Source organism: Brachycentrus maculatus, unplaced genomic scaffold, assembly GCF_059751285.1.
Source record: "Brachycentrus maculatus isolate JH-2025_06_01 unplaced genomic scaffold, ASM5975128v1 h1tg000326l, whole genome shotgun sequence".
Taxonomy (NCBI): Eukaryota; Metazoa; Arthropoda; class Insecta; order Trichoptera; family Brachycentridae; genus Brachycentrus; species Brachycentrus maculatus.
In genome coordinates, this window is record NW_028281075.1 from 959975 (window position 1) to 980520 (window position 20546).

At 33.2% G+C, this 20546-nt stretch overlaps 3 protein-coding genes across 6 annotated transcripts; 2 read left to right on the top strand and 1 right to left on the bottom strand.

Annotated features, from left to right (window-relative positions):
• The first annotated feature begins 5031 nt into the window (after positions 1 to 5031).
• Positions 5032 to 7054, top strand: LOC148304205 (tubulin alpha chain-like). Its single transcript, XM_088268711.1, has 5 exons — positions 5032 to 5172; positions 5248 to 5476; positions 5547 to 5719; positions 5788 to 5916; positions 6209 to 7054. The coding sequence occupies exons 1-5, from the start codon at positions 5170 to 5172 to the stop codon at positions 6998 to 7000; spliced, it is 1326 nt and encodes a 441-aa protein (XP_088124837.1). The 5' UTR covers positions 5032 to 5169; the 3' UTR covers positions 7001 to 7054.
• Positions 7055 to 7973: 919 nt separating this feature from the next.
• On the bottom strand, positions 7974 to 9319 carry RpL37A (ribosomal protein L37A). Its single transcript, XM_088268712.1, has 3 exons — positions 9278 to 9319; positions 8964 to 9092; positions 7974 to 8175 (listed from the first exon to the last, which is right to left on the bottom strand). The coding sequence occupies exons 1-3, from the start codon at positions 9278 to 9280 to the stop codon at positions 8038 to 8040; spliced, it is 270 nt and encodes an 89-aa protein (XP_088124838.1). The 5' UTR covers positions 9281 to 9319; the 3' UTR covers positions 7974 to 8037.
• A 1015-nt stretch (positions 9320 to 10334) lies between these two features.
• muc (dihydrolipoamide S-acetyltransferase muc) lies at positions 10335 to 20367 on the top strand. Of its 4 annotated transcripts, XM_088268706.1 has the most exons (9): positions 10335 to 10563; positions 11058 to 11233; positions 13639 to 13824; positions 14863 to 15072; positions 15906 to 15935; positions 16667 to 17033; positions 18010 to 18209; positions 18850 to 18952; positions 19107 to 20367. In XM_088268706.1, the coding sequence occupies exons 1-9, from the start codon at positions 10445 to 10447 to the stop codon at positions 19234 to 19236; spliced, it is 1521 nt and encodes a 506-aa protein (XP_088124832.1). In that variant the 5' UTR covers positions 10335 to 10444; the 3' UTR covers positions 19237 to 20367. The 4 variants fall into 4 exon arrangements, with proteins under 4 accessions (XP_088124832.1, XP_088124835.1, XP_088124834.1 ...); XM_088268709.1 differs by lacking the exon at positions 18850 to 18952; XM_088268708.1 differs by lacking the exon at positions 15906 to 15935.
• The last annotated feature ends 179 nt before the right edge of the window (positions 20368 to 20546 follow it).

Below are 20546 nucleotides of genomic sequence, written 5' to 3' on the forward strand. Positions count from 1 at the left end.
AATATATAATAGTTGTTTCATGCATAAATAGTGCAGTATTATCTCTCCAATAACTGTCTTGTCATAGTTCTAAGAAATGTTCTTTTAATTTTATTCCAAAAACTTATTATTTTTGTGTGTACAGCTAAATGTTCGTAAATCGTGGAATTACTACATAGTTTATACATTCATATCTTTATATATATCGCTCACTCCTTTCAAGAACGTCATAAATCAAAAAACTTGATTTTTCAGGAGAACGTTATTAAACTTTAAAAATATATCACAATGTATTAAAAATAAATATCAAGCCACTTATTGAACTTTTTACTGTGCAACACATATTTTTAGGTAAAACTTGAAGGTTTTTTCTCCATTTGAAAAATATTTAATATATTTAAAAAAAATAATCAAACAATACCTTTTCTTCAAAATGCAAAAAAAAACAATTTTTTTCCTGTAGCGGGTAAATATTAAGTTAAAAATATGCCTCTTTTGCTGGGATATATTACATTTTCTGGGCATTCTGAAAATATGCACAACTGAAAATTGTCAATTTTTGATTTATTACGTTCTTGAAAGGAGTGAGCGATATGTTAAGAAAATATTATGTAAACCATTATTATTTCAGTTGTATTCAACACTGGAACCGCTGAGTGGTAATTTTGTCCATTTCTTAAAATTAAAATCGGGGCCACTACATATGTATATGTTTTCAATGTTCACATAACCAAACGTTCAATAATAAACCAACTGTTTGGTACCTTCAATTAACAACTTTTGTTTTTCAAGCTAACTGCTAACTTAAATTATTTTTTACAACATATTTTTTTTTTTTTTATCATGAAATTACTTGTTAATTTACAAACATACTTGCAATTACTTGTTTAACTGTTGAACGGAAGTATGAATGTTGAGATTTTTACTATTTTACAGTTCTGTATATCGTAATCATACAGGAGAAAGTGACCAAGTGCATTTTTTACAAAAACGTGATCATTGACTATTTAATATCTTACTAGCTTAGTATTGCTCTGAAAAAAATCCCAAAGTTATTTTAAACTTGGAAGTATAATATATTGACTTGTTAAAAATGACTAACTGCATTAATGTTTATTTTCTAGCCAAGCAAAAGTGACTTAAATGGCCCTCCTGAACATTTTACGTTTTGTTAGTTGGTCACTTTCTCCTATACGACTACGATACGTATATACACGTTTCTAGGTGTCGGCGGTTCTTTTGTTGGAAAATGCATTTCATTGTTAATTAACATTGAATTTTTTAACAAGTTACAGATCAAATGTTTTTATTGTTAATGTGTAGAATTTAAAAAATAAATTAAAAATTTATGATACTTTCTTTAGTCAATCTTTTTGTTAATTATAAAATATTTAAGAATGTGTATAAATGTATTTGTAAACGTGTTGAGATACATGCATAAATATGTACATTTGATGGACTAATGAAAACTCATCCCACGACTCCCGTAAGTCCGCTTTCATGAAATGTACTTGTGAAAATGCAATTTTACTTTATACATATTTTACAAATTAACTTCATGAACGGTCCTATTAAATTCTCTTTATCAATACATTACTCGTAAGTACTTATTTTGTCCAGAATCTCAGATGAGGGCAAAGGATCCAAGATCACGACATTAAGGTCTGGTATGTTGCTTTCTTTTGGGCGAGTCACCATTGGTGCCTGAAAGTTTTGTCGCCCATGATCTTTATCGACAATACAACATAAAAATCTTTTCTTATTGCATGTATTCATTTAAAGTTGTTTCAGCAAAGAGTTACTACCGTTATGAAATTAAATTGATTAAATTACTGTAGAACCTCCATTTTCTTCTTCTAACCAACCCTTATCTGCACATATGGCACTGCATCATATCGCCGCAATATTTTCTTGATGGTCTATCGCGTGAGTGCCCTCTGCACCATTGGGTGCGGGATAAGGGTTAAAAGAAAGAATGAATAGAAAATTATTGTTTTCAATGATTTTCGATTAGATATTTGTGTAAAACTAGTTGTCTCTCTGATGCTGCTAAATCATGTATAATTTTGAAACTTAGCTGATCTTTTTATACAACCTGGATAAAATGAAAGTTTAGATTCTACTGTATGTAGCTCTGTAATATGTGGTACAATCTGGACGATCAAATGTCAATTCAAACATAATTCACCATTCAATAATTCCATTACCACTGATCTGTTTTTTTTTATGTCTTGACAGTACACCATTCCATAACCCACTGTATTTTTAAATTTTACACTCCCTTATTTTAATAAAACTTTTTAAAATTCATTTTTTAGAATGTGTGATATTATCAACTGATATTAAATATTTGGAGCGGTTTATTGTCGATGGCCCTTCACTCTATACAAACAAGTCAAGTTTTGTTTGTCAGGCAACAATTCTGAATGCAACCCATTATACAAACATGCCCCGCTAGTCTTTTATCTTTTGTTAATAGAAGTTACAAATATTATCTTATTAGGTTTGAATTTAAAACTTTTATTTTTACCGGATATTTTAGGATAATATTTATGGTACAACGTTAATTGACAAAGAAGTATTGACAGCAAAAAATAATCTCGATAAATAAATGGCGACATAGAAAGTGACAGGTGTGATGTTTGAGTAATTTTCACAAGGCATGGCAATATTGTGATAAGATTGGGATACTGCCTATTCGCTCCATAGTAATTATAAAAAAAAGATAATGGTTACTTAAATTCATATTTCATTAATTCTATAAATATTTTACTCATTTTTGTTATATTTCTGTACATACTATATTTTTAATTATGTTTTAATGTATCGGCTTACATTGGGCTTGCTTGCATTCAATATTGACTTTTAGCTATTATCCTGAGGAATTGGTATTATTGTAATCCTCTAAAATTAAACTTAACTTCTTTTGAAAGCTTCCTTCATCAGTATATTGCAATTATCCATACATACAGAGTTTTTGTAACAAGGAAATTGGTTATAATATTAAGTATTATGTATAAACATATTATATAATGTAATCATAATAAGACTCTTGTCTTTAAAAAAGTTTGTATCGTAAAATTGAAATGAATCTGCCATTCAATGTAAATAATATACATATACATACTTATTCTAAATTGAAATTCTTTTTAAACATAGCAATACAATTATTGTTTGTCGAAAATATTAAATAAAATGCATATCATAATTCTTTATAAGTGTATACATATTTAAAATCTATTAATGCCAGAGATTTTATTTACTATTAATTCAAATAATAAGAAATATTGTTATATTTTTTTAATACTCAAACAAAATGCCTTTACAAAAATTTTAAAGGATGATTGTTTGAAACTCTAATAATAGTTTTGTATTATTGTGTTCGAATGTGCTTACATTGTAATATGAACTCCAATGAACACTGAGATATCAAAATCAAAATGATTAGTTACAAATATATCACATACATATGTCGGCCTGAATAATTCTCCACATATTAACAATACATAAATCAATGTTTATACATACATGTTTCATATATATTTGCTCAAGATTTTTTCTAGTAATAAATTTTTTCCAAAAGTAAACGAGATATTTTTATAAAACCTTATTCTTCCCCCAACTACGTGCAGTAAATTCTGGTATCCATTGTATGGTTTACATTTTAAACATACGAAGTAGACTGAATGCAGTTGAAATGCGTACTCTCAGATGAATGCGCAGCAAAATATTGTATGATAGATGTTCGAATGGTAATATTATATGTATAATGAAAGAATTCAAGGCTGAGATAAGCATTATCCATAAAATTAAGAAAGGTGTGTTGAGATCGTGTGAAAAAATAATAGTAAAACAAATTTATGAGGCGAATGTGGATGGTAATAGAAGCAGAGGTCGACCGAAGAAAACTTGGGGCTTGATCAAGTATTTCAAATACTTAAAAGTGGTCAGGTCTTGAGTCGGAATAATCGGCGGGTATGTATGAGGAGATGCATAAAGGCGGAAGAGGTAAAGATTGTTTACAAAGACAGATTGGTGCGGCATTCTATTCTCATTGCCTACCCCTGTAGAAAATTGGCATGATGGTTAGTCAGTTTTAGTAACTTATTGTATTATGAACAACTTCATATTTCCATTCCCTTTAATATTATGAAAAGTCTTTGATCTAGGACAAATAATATATAAAATAAATTAAACTTAAGTCTAGTTTAAAAAAAAATCCTTGCCATAAAGTAACCTTGCCTCCATAGTGCAGTGGTTAGCGCATTTGTCTACCGAGCTGGAGGTCCTGGGTTAGATTACCAGGCGGTTCAGAATAAATAAAAGCAATTTTTCACCCTGGACTGGTACCTGAAGCATAGGGGGGATTGAACACCTTTCAATAATCGAGGTAACGCCACACATATGAAGTAGTGCCCTTGCACCATTGAGTGTGGGGCTAGAAGAATAAAGTAGCAGGAGTGACCAAACTAAGAACTGGGTGAGACTTTGGTAAAAGTCTGGTATAGGAGTGGACACAGCAGGTGCAGTAAAACACGGATTGGATAGTTAGCCAAGTCAGGATAACCACTATGTACTATATTTGCATCAGAGAAAGGGAAAATTTAAGATCCCTAATATAACTTATACAGACTCTGCTGGTATATCTATCAATCTTTAGGAGCCTACTCAGAGTGTTCTTAAACTTGAGGTAGTATTTTACGAAAATGGCGCTATATAAATTATCCAAAATTATTGTTAAGTGTCAAATTCTAACAAGTTTTAAAGAAATTTAGAGAAGACGTTCTGCTCGGATTATGATCAATTTAGATGGCTTCGTATTTATTTGAGATATATTACCTAATATGTACTTTCATCAATGTTTATTTTGAACTTCTTAAAGAAAATTTAAAAAAAAAACATTAAATGAGCGCATATTGGTTTATATTCGATTTTATGTATGATCAAGCAACTACTTTCATGAAAATGATCTATTTTAATATTTGAAATTAAAATTAGAACCCCTAGAAATTTTTTAAACAAAATGCTAGAAAAATAATGTAACATGTACATTTAATTTTTAGTTTACTATCAAAATTTGCAATGTAAAGTCAAATTAAATTTTTTTATCAATATTTTTTAATTTTATATTTGGTCCAAATTTCTGATTCTATAAATTTATTGTTTATTTTTAATACTACTTTATTAAGAATGGTAAGAATTCTTCTTAATAATTTTAATAATCTTCTTACGCTTTCAACAAACTGCATAATTTGTTCTATTTGCCAGAGGGAATGCATCTCTATCCACATAGGTCAGGCTGGAGTGCAGATGGGTGGTGCATGTTGGCAATTGTACTGCAGAGAGCACTCTGTGGATCCCACAGGGGAATGCCAGGAGCAGACACAGCACACAGCCGACCAGTCAAGTCGCTCCCGGGAGACCTTCTTCTCGGAGACCAAGGCCGGGCGTCTCGTCCCTCGCACCATCATGGTGGATCTGGAACCCACCGTAGTCGGCGAGTAACATAGCATGCACCTGGATCTAAAGACACTCGATCCGATTCTAATTATTTTCTTCTCTTGCAGATGAGATCCGCAACAGTGAGTTTGGCAGCCTGTATCATCCCGAGCAGCTCATCACGGGGAAGGAAGATGCGGCCAACAACTTTGCTAGGGGATTCAACAATATCGGCAGACAGATAGTTTCCCCTACTATGGATCGAATCAGGAAATTAGCTGACCAATGCTCAGGGCTACAAGTAATATATTCTATCATTTTAATTATGATTATAACGAGCATATTGTACAAGTTTTTGTTTGCTTCTAGGGTTTCCTAGTATTCCATTCATTGGGTGGAGGTACTGGATCTGGATTGACTACTCGACTTTTAGAGCAATTATCCGACGAGTTTTCCAAAAAAAGCACTCTAGAAATATCAATTTTTCCATCACCAAAGGTAATGCAAACTCACAATAATATTTTTATATTATCGAATTGCATTTTTAATATATTATTAGATTAAAACCAATATTTTTAGCTTTTCCACTTTATTTTTATTTGACCAGCGACCGGGTTTCGTCGTTACAGACTGGTCTGATGATGTCGGTAACGACGAAACCCGGTCGCTGGTCAAATAAAAATAAAGTGGATAAGCTAAAAATATTGGTTTTAACCTAATAATATATCACAACAATATATTTAAACAGCAAATAAAATGAACAGGATAATGTTCATATCCATTGTTTCAGATGTCTAGTGCAATAGTGGAGCCGTACAACGCTGTACTATCCACCCACGGCTTGTTGCCCCACGCTGACTGTTCCTTCATGCTGGATAATGAAGCCATGTATGGAATTTGTCAGAAGCGCTTGCACATTGAAAGACCGACATATTGTAACCTGAACCGGCTAATCAGCACTGTGGTGTCCTCCATAACCGCCTCACTACGATTCGAGGGAACCCTCAATGCCGACCTGTCTGACTTTCAGACCAATCTCGTACCCTACCCGCGCATCCACTACCCCATCACGGGCCATGCGCCCATAATGCCACCGGAATCCTCTTACCACGAGGGTGTAACCGTTCCGGAGATCACATCGCAACTGTTCGAACCGGAAAGTCAGATGGTGATGTGTAAACCGAGTAGCGGAAAGTACATGGGGTGCTGTTTACTTTACCGAGGTGACGTTATGCCTAAGGATGTAAATGTAGCTATCGCCAATGTAAAACTCAAGTCCAATATCAAGTTTGTGGATTGGTGTCCTACCGGCTTCAAGATCGCCATTAACGACTCCGCTCCATCGTCTACGCCGGGAGCAGATATCACAGCTGCTTCTCGAAGCGCTACTCTTCTGGCCAACACCACGGCCATCCGTCCCGTGTGGGAGGCGCTGGACCACAAATTTGACCTGTTGTTCTCCAAGCGAGCCTTCGTACACTGGTACATCGGTGAGGGCATGGAAGAAGAAGAATTCAAGGATGCCCGATATGATCTCGCTACTTTGGAGATGGATTACCGAGAAATGGAATGTGATACTTAAATTGTCTCGTTTAAAAAGTTTTCTTTTGTAAAATAAACAACTAATGTGTGTGTATTCAGTCTTTAATTTTTATTTAAAATCACCAGAAAATAGGATAATTAACCTGTTAACCGGGCGGTCCGCTGTCCAATTACGCAACTTGTAACGGGCGCGAATACTGATTCACTCCGTGTCTTAAATTCATGTCGAGACATGTATGGATGACTAATACCTTTATTGTTCGAAAAATATACGTCCCGCCCGTTCCGGGGCGCAACATATATTTCAAGGACGTATTCATATGTCCTACCCGTACCCGATATTGTTTACGTTTGACGTATTTATGCATCTCGCCCAGTTAACAGGTTTAAGGCATCCCTCATTATCCATTAGTCGTGTTTCGCCAATGCACCGCTAATGGCAATAGATTCGGAGCGTATACATGGGAGCTCTTCTCATATATGGGAGGGGCAACCTTATCCACCAACATGTCGAGCTTTCCTCTTCCAAGTGACAAAAATAAGTCCAGTTATGTGTTTTTGTCTTAACCTTATGGCGAAGAAGTGACAGTTCTCATTCACCACTCGTTCTATAGTGCGAGCAAATTTGACTTATTCTTTACAATAACTCAACCGGAATTCAACCGAGTATTTCATGCGTGATGTCTGAATCCTCTAACATTAGCACAATAGCAAACATTCACATTTGGTATGCAACACTTACTATGGAAATCTATGGAGTTAAAAGTAAGTTCTTAACACGTTATTTATTAAAACACCCAAATACTTCAGCTAAGGTTTAAGATAAATAAAATACAATAGTGAAGTGCGTGGAAATATTTTATTGTATTAAGTTAAAACAAAATGTGTAGTCGGTAAAATGAGTTTACTGGTCTCGCAACCTCCTCACGGCGGACCGCACCGAGTCTTAACACGTTATTTATTAAAACACCCAAATACTTCAGCTAAGGTTTAAGATAAATAAAATACAATAGTGAAGTGCGTGGAAATATTTTATTGTATTAAGTTAAAACAAAATGTGTAGTCGGTAAAATGAGTTTACTGGTCTCGCAACCTCCTCACGGCGGACCGCACCGAGCTCGCCGCCACGGTGGCGTACACCCAAGCTCCTCCCGCTACTACACGCTTGCAGCGCCTGCACGACCAGATGCCTACGCATGCGCGCTTCATGGCTTCCTGCAAAAAAACAACACTAATTAACAACTTTGAAGCACGACTTGTAGTATAGTATATTTGTTTTTATCATTCAGACAAAAAAATTCAAAGTAATGCTGATAGCTAAGGCTTAAATCGCTAAATCTCATTCCAAACAAATGTAATAAAAATATTACAGGGGGCAAAGCCTGCGTGCCCACAACTCATAAATCGCCAGAAATGGCAATCAACAGCATGATGATGATTCGAATTGTGTCACTTACTATATTCATTTTCAAATGCAAAATCGACAGTAAATAATGCAAATGATTTTGATAAAAAGTAAGCATTATGACAACACAATAATTTTTTCATAACATGACATACATATGATTATTTTAGTTTCTTTTCCTTCACCACCATAAATTATATCACCAAATCAATTGATGTCGTTTGGAACACAACACTGAAATGATAGCTTTTGCCACTGATTTGATTGCACAAAAAACAACAATTTGTATGTTGTTTACGCTCAACAATGATAAATTGATGATACATAACAAGTATTAATTATAAAAAAGATTATTCTTTCACATATACTTATATAAAAGAACAACTAAAATTGATGTGAACACATTACTACAAATAGGTCCTAAAAAACTATAGTCAGATAATTTTAAAACAACTGATCTGACATATGGCACTTAAAAATCCGTCGTTTTCAGAAGTACCTACAATGCTATGATTAATTTGTAAAATTAACACACGAAATGCACAGAACGAGTGGTAAAAAAACAGCACTATCCGGTTTGTAAGGTTATATTGAATACCTTTCCACAGAAGGAACATGTATATTTGGCGTGTTGGGTTATTTCCATCTTCTTCACCATTTTACGGAGAGAGGCACCGTATCTGGTGCCATACTTTCCGGTGATTCCAACCTTCTTGGTACGTTTAGCCTGTAAAACAACAATAAAAGGAATGTAAACTGTCAGTCGCGGGAATCGAATATTGATGGATGAATCTATATTTGTGAAAACGAGCCACAGAATCTTATTTTAAAACATTTGTTTTCACGGGATACACAACTTTTTATTGAAAATCATACACGATTAAAGAGATTTTAACGAAAAACGATCCTCACCATTTTGACAGGCGCTAGTAAAAGAATTTGGTCAGAAAAGGGAAGTTGGCACCATAGATTTTCACGACTACCAATTTAACAATCGCAATCGATCGCAGAAAACACAAACGAACCTACCTACTTCTATCTCTTCTTCTTTTTCTTTTTCATGGCTTTTTACCCTTCTTGAGTATTCTAGCCAGTGTTGAATTATTCAAAAAACCTTTGAATGACGATAATTGTTAGCTCTTGCAACCACAAATAAAATGATATAACACATTTTCTGAAAACTAGGAACGTTATTAAGATGGCAACCAAAATATTTAATAAATGGCTCATAAAATAGAAGAACTGCTCTCAATGTAATTACATCAATAGTATTTATCAATATAAATTCTTAAATATATACAATAAAAGGGAAATATTTTCTTAGTTTGCATCTAGTTTTGATATAATTTGCGAGTTTTATGCTCCCTTTTTCTTTCAGAATTACTATCGCATTAATCCTCTTCGAAAATTCCGAACACAGAATATTTTTTTCAGAAAAAAATGTACTTGCTACGTAGTTTTTGTATGGATTAATACATTTTTAATTCCAATAGAGGAAAATGTCAGCCGAAAACACTGATAAGAAACTCACGTATTCTACTGTAGTATTTTTCTATAAATATTTATTTGAATATGGAATATGGTTTATCACTGAGGAGAATAGAAATGTGTCCACATATAAAAATTCGAAAATTTCCACAAAACAAATATTTTTTAAAATTGTAATAAAAAAAGACTCCACATATTTGTTATCCAAGTGCATATTTGTGTTCTAAAAAAATTTTTTTTTAGTTTTTTTTTTATATTTGTGTTCTCAATTTGAGATCGCTTGGTTGAAGTACGGGTAATGGATAGGAAACAATGTTTACTAATAATACTATGTACTTGTAATTTTGAAACGCACTCCTGGCCATAAACGCGACCAAACGCGACATTGCGTCAGATTGGTAAAACTGTAAGCAAAGATATTGAGTTGTCAGATCAAAATTTGTTTAATGGTTCTCAAACCGAGAAAGTTATTCCGTTTTCTGTGCAATTTGGATTACGCGACCTCAAGACGTGTAGAAGGTCGATCGGGGGATATTTTGATTGGGTTTAGGGTCGTTTATTTTATAACTTATTTAAATTAGTGTATAAGAGATGCTTCGAACGATCGCCGTGCGAAACGAGGTGCTGCGGAGTGGACTGAAAAGGGCTATTAGAGGAAATGTAGTGAGATGCATAAATACCGAATGTATGCGGCGGGCAAATACTCACAGGTGTGATAATTTTAATTTATCATTATGAAACTCATTTTTGACACACCAAGCTGTCAAAGTCAATCCATTTTTATTAATTTCAAGGTTCACAAAATATATTCAAGGTTTAATGATATTAATTTAGCGGAGTTGCAAAATTGCATAACAGTTTGGTTGTCAATTTTCGATATGTTACTTTATATTTACCTTTTACATAATTTTTGTTAGCGCTGACGACTCACCTCATACATAGAAAAATATACGTACGCTTTTTTCTTTCAACTATTTAAGATTTATCGTTTTCAAAAAAAGATTTAAATATTTAAAAAAAATCATAGTTAAAATGGGTATGCTACTTTTTTATGATGACCAGAATCTTATCAGAATCTAAGTAAGAACTCAGGCAGATTGTGTTGATCCCAAATCTTGTAAAAAAGATGTACCTATGTTGTCATTATTTATGGCAGTCAGAGTTAGAGGCAGAAGAAAAGTTATTTAATCAAGACATTTTTCAGAGATGTGTCACTATTACAAAAGAAGAGTCAGTGGTGTGTTTGGAATGGAATTCAGATCCGTCACTATGCCGACCTTCCGCCCAACTCCAAAGTCTTTCTTCCCGCTCTATCTCCCACTATGGAACATGGAACCATTATCAACTGGGAGAAGAAAGAGGGGGACCAACTAAATGATGGTAGGAAACGATTAACGCACTCTGATTTAAATAATTGTCTTCTTCCTTCCTACCATGCTGGAGGTCCTAGGCTCGAATTTTCACTGTAATATTTATTTAATATCTCCCTGGACTTGAAGTTCAGGATCAATCACCTTGCTTTTGCATAATTGACAACCAAGATAACATTGCGACATATGATTCAGTGCCCTACATACACGGCTTGGAAGAAGAAGGAAGCGATTCAAATAATTACTGTAAACAGATTTGTATTTTTGTTTTTTTATTAAACTTGTCCAGAATATATGTACATTCGCGGACTCACTGTTAAGAAACAATATCTTACTAACCAACCATAATTTTGTGTGAATTAAGTTTATGTATCAAATTATTGTGAATAAGTTAATGAAATTTAGTTTTTATAAAAATACTACATATTTAACATATAATATAACACTTTCAAATCTCTTCAAACCCTTATCCCCACCTGATAATGGGGAGGGTATTGCATCATATAAACGCAGGGTTATCTTGATCGTGAACACATGAAGGAAAGGCGATCAGCCCTCCGCTTCAGGTACTAGTCCAGGGTAGTGTAATAAATGTTAGAGTGAAAAATCACTTATATTTATTTGGCCTCCTCCCCGAGAATCGAACCCAGGACCTTCAGTACGGTAGCTGAGCATGCTGACCATTACGCTACGGAGGCGGACTGCCGGATTCGTCACTTTGCGGACCAGATAAAATAATACTTGTGAAATAAAATAATGGAATTAGGAATGCAAATTAAAGGTACTAGTTTAAGTTGCCACATTTTCCTGAGATCCAGCTAGAATATTTTCATATTGGCAACTTACTATTTTTACAAATACTGCTTTTTATTTATTTGTCTAATAAAGTTAGTTTATTTTGTTATATATTTTTTTATGCATCACTTTAATATGTGCATTTATACATTTATTTTCTTTTTTAAACACGAGGAATTCACATGTTTTTTTTACAAATTGTAAATACCATACATTACACGTAAAATGTAGGCACTTTGCCAAGGCGAACAATACAATAATAAAGTGTATTTTGTTGAAATTACAGCATGCTGCATTAAACTATTTGCGTTTTTCTGGATGTCTCTTTAGATTGTTTATTTTCTTTGAAATAATTTCTAGAAATACATCCTCGTTTTGCTACAAGCAAATGTGTAAAATAACAGATTTCATTGTTTATACATTGTGGAGATTTTAAATAAATTGTGTAATCAATGAGGATTAGTGTATTTTGTTAAACAAAGATTTTAGTATATTTAAAATTTGCTGGCATTTCTTATGAAATTGTGTTTGAATGATTTTATTTTCTAATTTTAATTATTATTATAATACAGTAAAAAGCAATTCTTAGCCAGTAGTGCCTGATAGCTTGTTCTTTAACCGCTGTGTGTGCTTTTCTGACCACGGAGCCATGAAATATCCACCCAGGAAGCATATGCCCTCACGGTTACTTACAGGGTTACAACTATAAATGACATTAATGATAGTACATAGTCAAATTTCATAAATTTCAAATTTGAATAAATATAGTATAAAATTGGTATTACACAAAGTGAATGATGAATGATAAGGAAAGTGTTGAATATTTACTAATTATTTGCGTGGAAAAGTTTTTTATGTTGAGAATTTATTTTTTGAAGAATTTTTTTTTTTTTTTTTAATATTTGTAAAATATTCATTCTGTAGTGCTCAATTTTCTCACAACATTTTGAGTGTGTCCAAATACTTGTTCACAAAATCTGGATTATCTCCAATTACAGGAGTTATTTTCATATTATTTTTTGACATCTCATCAAAGATGAAGAAGAATATGGAACATTTACGGTCGTAAGCCCCGTAAATGCCCAGACTTCCATATTCTTCTTCATCTTTGATGAGATGTCAAAAAATAATACTCAATTTTCTCATTAATATCTTACTTGTGTAGGGGTTAATACTAACAGATAATGTAAATATGCAAAGGTCAATCTGTGTTTTGCGTAAACTATTGAATTCTAATGAATTGAAGGATTCAATGGTTTGTTATCTGACCAGAATCTGTTAAGAGATATTAAAGAAACAGTAATGCATTATTTGCAAAACTATTTGATACTGTCTTATTTGTACTTTACCATACCATGAATTGTAAATGGAAGAATGTAAATAAAACTGAAATATAAATAATTATAAAAAAATTGTCCGATGTTGATTTAACTATAAGATATGACAGTATATGATATAATAACCTGTGTATGTTACTTTTTTAACCAGATTAAACTTGGTCTCTAATGCTTCTTATATGCGCTATATTAATACTTAAATGCATAAAAAATAAATGAAACAACCGTTTATGCACCGCTCTAATATTGTCACCGTTAATAATAATTATTTGTATCATTGCAGGTGATCTTCTGTGTGAGATTGAGACTGACAAAGCTACCATGGGCTTTGAGACACCATCCGAAGGATATTTGGCCAAGATCCTGATTCCTGCCGGAACAAAGGGGGTTCCCATCGGGAAATTGATGTGCATTATTGTCGAAGATCAGGCCAGTGTTGCTGCATTCAAGGACTATGTCAGTGATGGATGTTAGTAATTTACTTTCACATTATTTACTAACCACATTTTTTGTTTTAACCTTTGATAAGTTTTAATGAAGATTCTATTTGGAAAATGGCAGTTAAAAAAAAATATCAATATGGTATTAAGATATTGGGCGACAGAGTCCACTACAGTTCATACACATAGAACACCCTGCGAAAATACATACGTTCAACAACCTCATAAAATTAGTTTGAGCTATCAGGTACGGGAAAATCGGGCAAAGGATTAATTTTCACTGAAACAAAAATTAATATAATAATTTTAAAAATTTGTTAATTTTGTGTTACATATATTTTTTTTATAATTTATTGTTCGATCAAAAATGTTATGAGGGATAATGTTTTGGCAGTTTATTTCTAATAAAGTTTAAGGAGAATATTATTTATATACTCTTAGCACTTGAAACCCTAACATCATCATTATGGCTTTGCCTAATTTAATACGTGAATATTTTTCTTAAATTTATTTTTACCCATTTTGTGGTTAGACATTGGGTCATAAAGACACGAATGTCTGACCACGGAAGACTGTGAGGTCCTAAAGCATGTAAACTTCTGTTCTGCAATAAAAACCTTTATATTATTGAAACTGCATCGTGCTTAATAATGCCCATTAATAATTTCTAAATGCGTATACATATACTTCCTCAAACCCTTATCCGCACCCAATGGTGCATAGGTCACTGCATCATATGAACGCATTGTAATTGTCCACCTCCATAGTTTCATGGTCAGCACGCTCGGCTACTGTTCTTGAGGTCTCAGATATAATTCCCAGGGGGGGAGGGGGTTCAAATAAATATAAGTGATTCTTTCACTGTAATATTCATTCAATATTACCCTGGACTGGTACCTGGAGCGGAGGACTCATCACCTTTCCTTCGTGTGTTATAACAATCAAGATAACACTGAGTATACATGTACAGTAAACTGAAATACATTAAGCAGTTACTTATGATTTATGCATTTCAAAAAGAGAAAACTAGATAAAAACATCATTATAAAAATGGCATTTTTCCCCAGCTGAGGGCCCGGGGTCTGCGGCGCCCTCCGCCCCCGCTGCTCCCCCCTCTGCCCCTCCGCCGCCCCCTGCGGCCCCCCCCGCAGCCGCCGCCCCCACCATGACCCACTCGGCCTCGCCGCCCCCGCCCCCCGGTGCCGCCCCCGGCTCCAGGATGTTTGTGAGTCCCATGGCTCGGAGACTAGCGGAGGCGCAAAACCTCAGATTGCAAGGTAAGTGTTTTAATTTTAATATATTTTTAATATATCTTAATATATAAGCATTTTATTCACATGATAAAATAGTTTGATAAGATTCAACATCCATGTTTTACCACTTTTTAATTCTTGTAAATAACAACTTCTTCTTGGCTACATCTCAACTTATCGTCTTTGTAGACTACTGGGGTCAGCTCTCCTCGTCCTCAGTTTGTAGGTTCTTCTGTCATGGACAATGTCACCTAGGCCATGTCTTCAAACCATGTTTTCTCTTTGCAGCATCCATGAATTTTTTGGTCTACCTTTAGATATCTTTCGAGAAAAATCCTTTTCTATTGACTGGTTTACAACTTGCTCGGGTTCTCTGTGTCCTATATGGCCATACTATCTCAATTGTCTTTCCTCTACCTTCATATTTATGTCTGGTAATAACAACTGTCTGTCTTGTAAATAACAACTGCTATCCATTTATAATTTCATAATTTTTTTTAGTATCATTGATAAAAATGTTTTTAAAATAACACTACAGTAAAACCTCTGTGTAAGATACCTCTATTTATCGGATATAATGGACAAAAAAACTGGTCAAATATAAAAATAAAAATAAATGCCCTGTTAATACTATACATGCTTAAGTTCAAGTGTCACCGCAAGTAAACAATTTTTAGCAGCCATGATAATCAAGTCAAGAATAAAAAAATATATACATTTATAAAAAAGTGTATATGGAAAAATTAAATGATTGTTAGAGTAAGAAAGTAAAACAAATTAATATTATTTATATTATACATTTTTGTTGCATTTTTCATTGCAATATATCAATTTGTTTTTTCTTCAATTCTTTGCAGCTCGATTAGCAAGAGAAGGAATTACAATGGGTGAGTGGAATCACTTATATGTTTTAAGAATTGATAAGCAAGTTACAAAGCTATGCAATAGTGACACGGGGGAAATATTTATGCTCGGTAATTTAGCATTTATTTAAGATTCTCAATATGGATCTTAACATGAAGAAATAAATCTGTGTTAGTTGTACTTTTGCATGATGCTTGTAACTTGCTAAATTCCAGCATAAGTGATTCCTCTACCTACACTGTACATACTTCTGATACAATCAAATTAAATTTTATATCACTTCGTAATCTATTGCAATATTAACCTGTTAACCGGGGAGTTCACTTCTTAACTACGCAACATACAACGGGCGCCAACTTTTTCACTAGGACATGTCAGTATGTCACGCCCGGTGGACGACAATTTCATATATTGTATTTATGCTTAAAATAAATGAAAAGACTATGAAATATGTCTTTTTTCATTTATCTATATATAAATTACAAAGGAAAATACAAAATTACAAACAAGTAAAAAATAATTCATGTCGAGACATGTATGGATGACTAATTTACCTTTGTTGTTCGAAAATAAAGGTCACGGCCATTCCAGGGTGCAACATATATTTTAAGGACGTATTAATATATCCCGCCCGTCCCCAATAGTGTTAACGTTTGACGTATTTATGCGTCCCGCCCAGTTAACAGGTTAAAAATATCAACTCTTGAAACCAAAAGGTTTTTTGAAGTGATCACTTAGATATAAAATATACTAGGTCCTGGCAGCGGAATCTACGGATCCATAGTCAGCAGCGATCTCGCAGGAGCCGCGACCGCCGGAGCCTCTATGGGGGCGCCACCACCCCCCGCCCCGGGGGCGAGGTACCAGGACATCCCGCTCTCCAACATGAGGGCAGTCATCGCCAAGCGCCTCCTGCAGTCCAAGACGTCCATCCCTCACTACCAGCTGTCGGTGGACGTGAACGTTGACAGAATCAGCAAGCTGCGTGCGGAGTTCAACAAACAGCTGGAGAAGGAAGGAGTGAAGTTGTCAGTGAACGATTTCATCGTGAAGGCGACGGCTCTTGCATCCAAAAAGGTTCCCGCTGCCAACTCCGCTTGGATGGATACTTTTATTAGACAGTGAGATTTTCTTCCCTTTTTACTTTAATTGTAATTCTTATACCATGTTTTCTTACACCATTTTTTTCCTTTTTTTCTTCAATTCCAATTTCAATTTCAATCAAGTTTTTTGATTTATGATTTTCTTGAAAGGAGTGAGCGATATGTGTAATATTTATTAGCAATTATTACCAATACTTAAAATATACTCTCTGATTTTACCATTTTTGTTTTTTTAGATAAAAAAAAATACTTTTTTCTTTGGGAATGTAAAAAATCATATGTATTTTTATTTCACAAATTTAGATTTGGTTAGAATTACTACATAAATATATTATAATAAATATTATTTCACTCAGTCAGTTGAGTGACCTTGAGCATCAAATGTGTTTGTAATTGAAGTTAAATCATTTTCAATTGACTCATTTATTTGTGTATACGTCACACACATCATACACTCTTACAACCCAAACTCAATTGAATCCCAAATGTATAACTTCTGTGTTGAAGATAACTTTTTTTTTTAATATTTAAAGTTACTATTATGTCTCGTATGTATGAAGCTATTCATCATTTTGGTTTATGTTATATTATAGCTTAAAATAAAAGTGAATATTTTAGTTAAAAAATCTGTTGAATATTAATGGTTAAAGCAAATAACTATTACTCTTTTACCTTATTTCAAATTATAATTAAGCGTATTATATGCTTACAGGTTGTTTGTCATGTTTTTAAAAGAAAAAATATGATAAAGTGGTGTCCTGTAATCTACTTGCATTTGCAAATTGCTGAACAGACAAAAATGATCACCATCCCTTTCAAGTGTAAAGTCTCCCCCTGCTGTTATACCACTCGATCAATAAAATATTTCCTTTGTGTAACGCTGGTGTTGGGAGAAAGACGCTTCAGATTGTGTACAAAATTATCGTATGCACCCTCTGATGGATGATAATATATTAATAAGTGTATGATAATAAGTAAAATCGCTTATTTGCAGGTATGACACAGTGGACGTTTCCATAGCAGTTTCAACAGACAAGGGTCTCATTACTCCGATAGTATTTGGCGCTGAAGGTCGCGGCTTGTCAGATATTTCCAAGACGGTGAAGAGTCTGGCACTCAAGGCCCGAGATGGCAAACTACAGCCCGCTGAGTTCCAGGGTGGCACCATCAGCATCTCCAACCTCGGAATGTTCGGTAAATATACCTGTCTGTTTAATGTTGTTTTGGTTCTTGGAAGAAGATCACAAGTTTCCGTATATTTCTAAATGTGTAACTCTGTTTTGTAAGTTTTTTTTTTCAATGTTATGGTTTGTTTTTCTGATATGCATGCATTGAAAAAGTACTGATTTTATAGAATGGTGTATCATGCATTGAATGCTATTTGAATACACAAATAATGAAGACCCTTTAAATAAATATTTTTATATTTTTAAGTTTTGACGGTAATATTATTTTTGTCAATAATGTTTACAGTATAATTTTTATCATACAGAGGTCATGTGCTTATTCATTCTATATGAGAAAAGTTTTTCACTTTATTTGTTTTAAAAAGTTATGATTGTTATCGTCTGCTACTTTTTAGCCTCACTTAAGTCTATCTTTTTATATCTTCTAACCCCAATACACATTCTCACCCTTTCAGATAAAAAAATGTATCTTCTTTAACTGTAAAAATATGTATCTCGTTTTCGAAGTGTAAGCGGGAATAGAAATGTTAGTTATGTTGGACTTACTTTGGGCTAGAAATTTGATGTCTATATTATTACATTAATTTGTGACTTGTCTATTATTTTCCAAACATGTGTTGGTTTACTAAAATTTCACAAAATTATAGGTGTGACGTCATTCAATGCTATTATTAACCCGCCACAATCGTGCATTCTCGCTGTAGGAACTACGCAACAAAGAATAGTACCTGACAAAGATTCTGAGAAAGGGTAAGAACAATTTTTTTTTTAAATATTATCAGTTGTCATTTTAGAAATGTATTTGCTGACTTCAGAAAAGATGTGGAAGCAGATTCTGGGAAAATGTAAAAGCTTATTTTATCTGATTAATTAAAGACTTATTTACTATTTTATACTATTTTAGATGGAAAAAGAGTGACTATATCTCAGTCACTCTGAGCTGTGACCATCGTGTGGTGGATGGGGCAGTCGGCGCACAATGGCTCATGGCATTCAGGAGTTACATGGAAGATCCTTCCAACATGCTTCTCTGAGATCCAACCAGCCGTGATAATGACGATGATAAAACATACAATTTATCAATAACTGCTATTATTTAATACTAATTAGTTATTAAATGATTTTTATGTGGATTATCATCTTCAATATCCGAGAAAATTTCCTTCGATACTTGTAATATAATTATATAAAATATATATTTAAACGAAACAAGGATAGAAATTTGCCAACTGTTTGAATGCATTAAGTCCAAATTCATTTCAAACTAATAGTTAAACGCACTATTATTATGTCGCCTCAGTTCAATCATATACTCAATTCGCAATATCTGGATGTTTTATTATAAAATAAGTGTGATTTAGATCTTCGCAACTAGAAGACGGTAACTCAATGAATGTATTTTATGCAAAATCAAAAACTTAGAGCCGATCTTATTTATATAGGTTTATTATTTATTTTACTTTCATACTCTAGTACTTCTAGCATGGTAAAATGTTATCAATCGGTGTACATAAAAGGAAAATTATATATTGAATGTTATTAAATAATCGGTGTAAATTGATTGCGATCAATTTCCAAAAGAAAATCTCACTATTATTGTTAGTTCTTACATTTCATGGAAAATAAATTATTATTTGGGACTTATTTTATGATTAGAATGTATTTTATTAGCAAACCTTTTACTATCCGGGTATCATCTGTATATAAAAAAAAAATTCCGGAAATCTAAATATTTGTTTATTTTCCATTAAATGTATGATCGAAATTTTTTGTTAATTTTTTTAAAATCATATTCATTTATGCAAAAGCGAACTACAGAATCATACTCGTGTGTGTGTTGATTTTGAGGGTTGAGATATTTATTTGGTAAACCGCACAAGGGAAAAGACACAAACTTATGTTCAACCTGTTTAAATGTATATGGTAATGAAAATAAATATGCAAATCTGATTAATCTTTATTATCTTTTTTGTCATATTCTTGTGGCCTTGTTACATTTTGATATTTACTTTTACGGGTAAAATTGAAATGTTACGTGTTCTAGAAACATTGTTCTAATATTATTTTTAGGACACAATTTGATTGTGTCAATTGTATAATTTTAGCAATACCTGCACCTGAGTATGCTTGTAAATTTATATGATTAACACGACTATAAAGATGTACATGAATTTTTATTTGTCCCTGTAGATTAGAATACCCACTTGCTACTAAATTAAATTAAAATTACTATTTTATTACTTTCATATTAAGAAGAGATTGATGGATCTTCATCCTTTTCCGGTACTGATTGTGTAAAAGTAAAAATGAATGGATGTTCGTGTCCATACTTTAGTGGTTAGTG

Bases quoted from the DNA above. Each gene is read 5' to 3' on its own strand.
- muc (XM_088268706.1), top strand. From the start codon at position 10,445: ATGCTTCGAACGATCGCCGTGCGAAACGAGGTGCTGCGGAGTGGACTG. The intron at 10,564-11,057 runs GTGTGATAATTT...GACATTTTTCAG, and splicing joins CGGCGGGCAAATACTCACAG to AGATGTGTCACTATTACAAA. The intron at 18,953-19,106 runs GTAAGAACAATT...ATACTATTTTAG, and splicing joins GACAAAGATTCTGAGAAAGG to ATGGAAAAAGAGTGACTATA.
- RpL37A (XM_088268712.1), bottom strand. The intron at 8,176-8,963 runs GTATTCAATATA...GTTTTTTTGCAG, and splicing joins CATGTTCCTTCTGTGGAAAG to GAAGCCATGAAGCGCGCATG.
- LOC148304205 (XM_088268711.1), top strand. The intron at 5,477-5,546 runs GCGAGTAACATA...CTTCTCTTGCAG, and splicing joins TCTGGAACCCACCGTAGTCG to ATGAGATCCGCAACAGTGAG. The intron at 5,917-6,208 runs GTAATGCAAACT...CCATTGTTTCAG, and splicing joins CAATTTTTCCATCACCAAAG to ATGTCTAGTGCAATAGTGGA.